General features: G+C 35.5%; 2 protein-coding genes across 2 annotated transcripts in view; one reads left to right on the top strand and one right to left on the bottom strand.

Moving 5' to 3' along the window:
- Nucleotides 1-998, top strand: part of LOC107725214 (UPF0568 protein C14orf166 homolog) — a 3586-nt gene extending 2588 nt beyond the window's left edge. The window contains exons 7-8 of the mRNA XM_016534404.1: nucleotides 246-294; nucleotides 456-998. Of these exons, the coding sequence (XP_016389890.1) occupies nucleotides 246-294; nucleotides 456-610 (204 nt within the window). The 3' untranslated portion in view covers nucleotides 611-998. The remainder of the gene's footprint in view (nucleotides 1-245; nucleotides 295-455) is intronic.
- A 49-nt stretch (nucleotides 999-1047) lies between these two features.
- The window catches only part of LOC107725762 (nidogen-2-like), a gene marked incomplete at its 5' end in the record, with an annotated part of 6300 nt that continues 3776 nt past the window's right edge, over nucleotides 1048-3571 (bottom strand). The window contains 4 exons of the mRNA XM_016535155.1: nucleotides 1048-1517; nucleotides 2275-2384; nucleotides 2775-2898; nucleotides 3096-3253. Coding sequence (XP_016390641.1) covers nucleotides 2276-2384; nucleotides 2775-2898; nucleotides 3096-3253 — 391 coding nt within the window. The remainder of the gene's footprint in view (nucleotides 1518-2274; nucleotides 2385-2774; nucleotides 2899-3095; nucleotides 3254-3571) is intronic.

Below are 3571 nucleotides of genomic sequence, written 5' to 3'. Positions count from 1 at the left end.
TTAAAAAAAAAAAAAAAAGATTAAAAAAAAAATGTTTCTGAAAGAATTCTCGTATGTCCACAGAGGCTGCATTTAACAATCAATCAATCAATAAAAACAGTTCAAATAGTAATATTTAATTTCTGAATTTCCAGCAGCCATTACTCCTGTCTTTAGTGTCACACGATCCTTCAGAAATCATAGTAATATGCCGATTTGGTGCTCAATTATTAATTTATAAATACAGCTTATTTGTTCTTTCATAGGGTTTACCAGTGGCTCTTGACAAGCATATTTTAGGATTTGATACTGGAGGTAGGTTTGCACTTGCAAAACTGTTTTATCAGCTTCTCCGATTGTTTCTTCATGTTTCTTTAAGACACAATTAGTGCACCATCACGTTCACATTCTGCATTTAATTTGTTGTTAACTTTCGAAGGGATTGTAAACACAAGGAATTTGTTTGCCCATTCCAGATGCGACTCTGAACGAAGCGGCCAGGGTTCTTCGCCTGCTTCACATCGAGGAGCTCAGAGAGTTGCAAACCAATATCAACGAGGCCATCGTGGCAGTTCAGGCCATCATCGCCGACCCCAAGACAGATCACCGCCTCGGAAAGGTGGGCAGATAAAAACGTCTGCCTGGAGCTTGCCACAGAGACCACAAGACATGCTCTGTGAAGTATACTTGTTTTCATTAACCACACCACAGGTATTTTGTTTGAATTCAAAAACTTGAGTGTTTTTTTTTTCTTTATCATTCATTTTCTTTGCCCTGTAATTGAAAAAAGGCAAAGATTTATTATAAAATGTAATTTCATTGTAGCCTTATGCAGAGGCACTTATGAAATGTCACAGGGGTTTCCATAAAAAGTTGGACTATTTGTTTTTGTTGCATAATAAACCTTAATGCAACGCAGAAAAGTTTTGTAGGCAGACTGTAAGTTTGTTTTACCCTGGAGCAAGAAATTCAACCTGTTCTGCTTTATACCTCCAACTGTGCATTCTGTATTTAAAAAATAATAATAATAAATCACTGCAGAGCCAAAAAATATTTGAAAATCTGAAACAATGCGAGCAGACATAACAAAGTTGTCAATCACATTTTATTGTTATAAATATCACATCTTACAAAAGATAAAAATAATTAAGGTTGGTAAAAGACCACTTTGGGTAGTACTTTTTTCCCCAAAGTACTATTTTAGTGTATTAAAAAACATTCAAATTACACAACTAAACTCTTAGGGTATTTTTTTTTTTTATTTGTTAGTTTTTTTTAACACAAAATCACATACAAAAGTACAGTAGAAAGAAATGAGGTATAAAACAAATTTACAAAACTATTTTGAGAAAAAATTCACGCTTTCATGTTTGTAAATTTGCACTTTGGCATTGACGGTGATGTTCGTCGAGACTTGCGGGTTCTGCGATCGGCTCTCTTCGGAGTCCACGTGTCCGTCGCGATACCCACAGCACAAGCTCTCCAAACTCTCGCCCAAAATAGCACCATGTAACGCTGGCTCTGTCATTAGCGTCTCCCTATAACACAATTCGTCGGAAATCCTTAGAAAGCCACATTTGGGCAAACACGACAACATTTCATTTTCTACTGGGGAAATTGCCTGCTTTCATATGCTAGTACAGATATACAAACACTTACTCTGATCTTGTTTGACTGTTTTCTGGTCTGTAAAGAACCGACATGCTTTGAAGCACCAGTGTGACACCAGTGTTTCATCGCCGCTGTTAAAACTACAGTGATTTGGCAGCAGGTGCCTTGTACTTTTCTCTTAAGTGCCTGTAGCTGACAGCTCATGTCTGAAATATGTTATCCTGTTATTTGCTGGAAAAGAGGTCATCCACGTTTTGCTACATTGTAAACGTGATGTGCTTTTAGGTGTATCTGGACAAATACAGACACTTTAGAAAAATCTGTTTCATGCAATATTTTTAAATCACAAAAAAAAAATTTTATTTACTAAACTACACTAGCAAAAGTCCATTGGGAGCATATACAGAGTACTTCAATATACCACTCAAAAGTTTTGGGCTGGTAAGATTTTTTTATGTTTTTGAAAGATATCTCTTATGCTCACCAAGGCTGCATATATTTGACCAAAAATACAGTAAAAATTATTATTACAATTTAAAATAATTGCTATTTTAATATATTTTAAAATGTAATTTATTTCTTTGAATAATATATATATGTATGCATGCATGGAAAATGTATTAGACTAAAACTTACATGCTTTACCCGGTACCTTATAGTACAGTATAAACAGTGTATAAGTACCTTATAAACAGTGTGGAGGGGCGACTGTAATACCATACAAATGAGACCTCTGATCAGGCAAGTGCTCATCTGTTGACTGGTTATCTCGACTGAGAGCGATGACCCCATCCCTAAAAGAAAATGAGATTAGTCATTTTTATAACAATTTAATTGATAAAGGGACAGTCATATTCAACTTTAACTGGACCTCACAACAAGTATGAGTAAGCTCCAGGGCTTCTGTTCTTAATAAAGTTGTTAATAGCAAATAACAATACCTTTTATAAAGATAAAAAAACACATTATCTACTCTGCTTCATGTTCTGTATTCTTTGTACTGAGTATGAATGGAAGTGAATGGAGCACAAGGTGCAGTGGGACGCAGAAAGTGAAGTGAAACAGTCATGAAGGACTTTTTTTTTTTTTTAATGTAATATAGGAACATTTATGAATAGAACTATTTCTGATTATGATTCTGGTGGTCATATGGTCTTGTACATGCATGTGCTGTGCTGCTTTACCTCCTCCAGTCTGTGTAATAGTAGTGATTGGCGAAGGCAACCATACTGAAGGGGTAGCTCAGGTTACTGTGGACCACACGTCTCCCTGTCCCATTAGGTGATATACACTCAAGGCGCTTGGTTCCTGTCCAACACACACAAAAAAGAGGCTATTAATGAGCTTTTTCAGTGCCTGTCTGATCTTGGTCTCATCTAATTCAGATATACATGGTCAGAATAAGTTGCAACGTGCACCAAACATACCAAAAGTATGGCTAAGCAAAAACTAGCCTACATTGTAAACTGGTAGTTTATAGTCTGGGTTTTGAGCGAAGCACATACCTGCATCGGCCCAGCAGACCTGGCGTGTGGTGGAGTCGTAGGTCAAAGCGTTGGGCAGTCCGATGCCATCCTGTACCAGGACTCTTCGGTTTTGTCCATCCACAGAGGAGCTCTCGATTTTAGGAGCTTCTCGGTTCCAGTCAGTCCAGTAGAGTGTTCTGTGTAAAGATTTGATTAAATAATAATAATAATAATAATAATAATTCATTACATTTATATAGCGCTTTTCTAGGCACTCAAAGCGCTTTACATTGTCAGGGGGTATCTCCTCATCCACCAAAAATTTTTTTTTTAAATATAAACAATTTCTAAGCTATATAAAATAGATTTTATAATTATTATTCTTTATTCAGAATGTGTGTATATATATATATATTTTTTATTTTTATTTTTATTGGACAACACAAAATTCACTGAAAAATAAATGTACTAAGAAAATTTTTTTTTTTTTTTTGCAGTCTGTGATTATTCTTTCA

This window comes from Sinocyclocheilus rhinocerous, unplaced genomic scaffold (genome assembly GCF_001515625.1).
Source record: "Sinocyclocheilus rhinocerous isolate Xijiao unplaced genomic scaffold, SAMN03320098_v1.1 scaffold1004, whole genome shotgun sequence".
In the NCBI taxonomy this organism is placed as follows: Eukaryota; Metazoa; Chordata; class Actinopteri; order Cypriniformes; family Cyprinidae; genus Sinocyclocheilus; species Sinocyclocheilus rhinocerous.
Note: the sequence above shows the minus strand (reverse complement) of the source record. Positions and strands in the feature narration are given on the sequence as shown.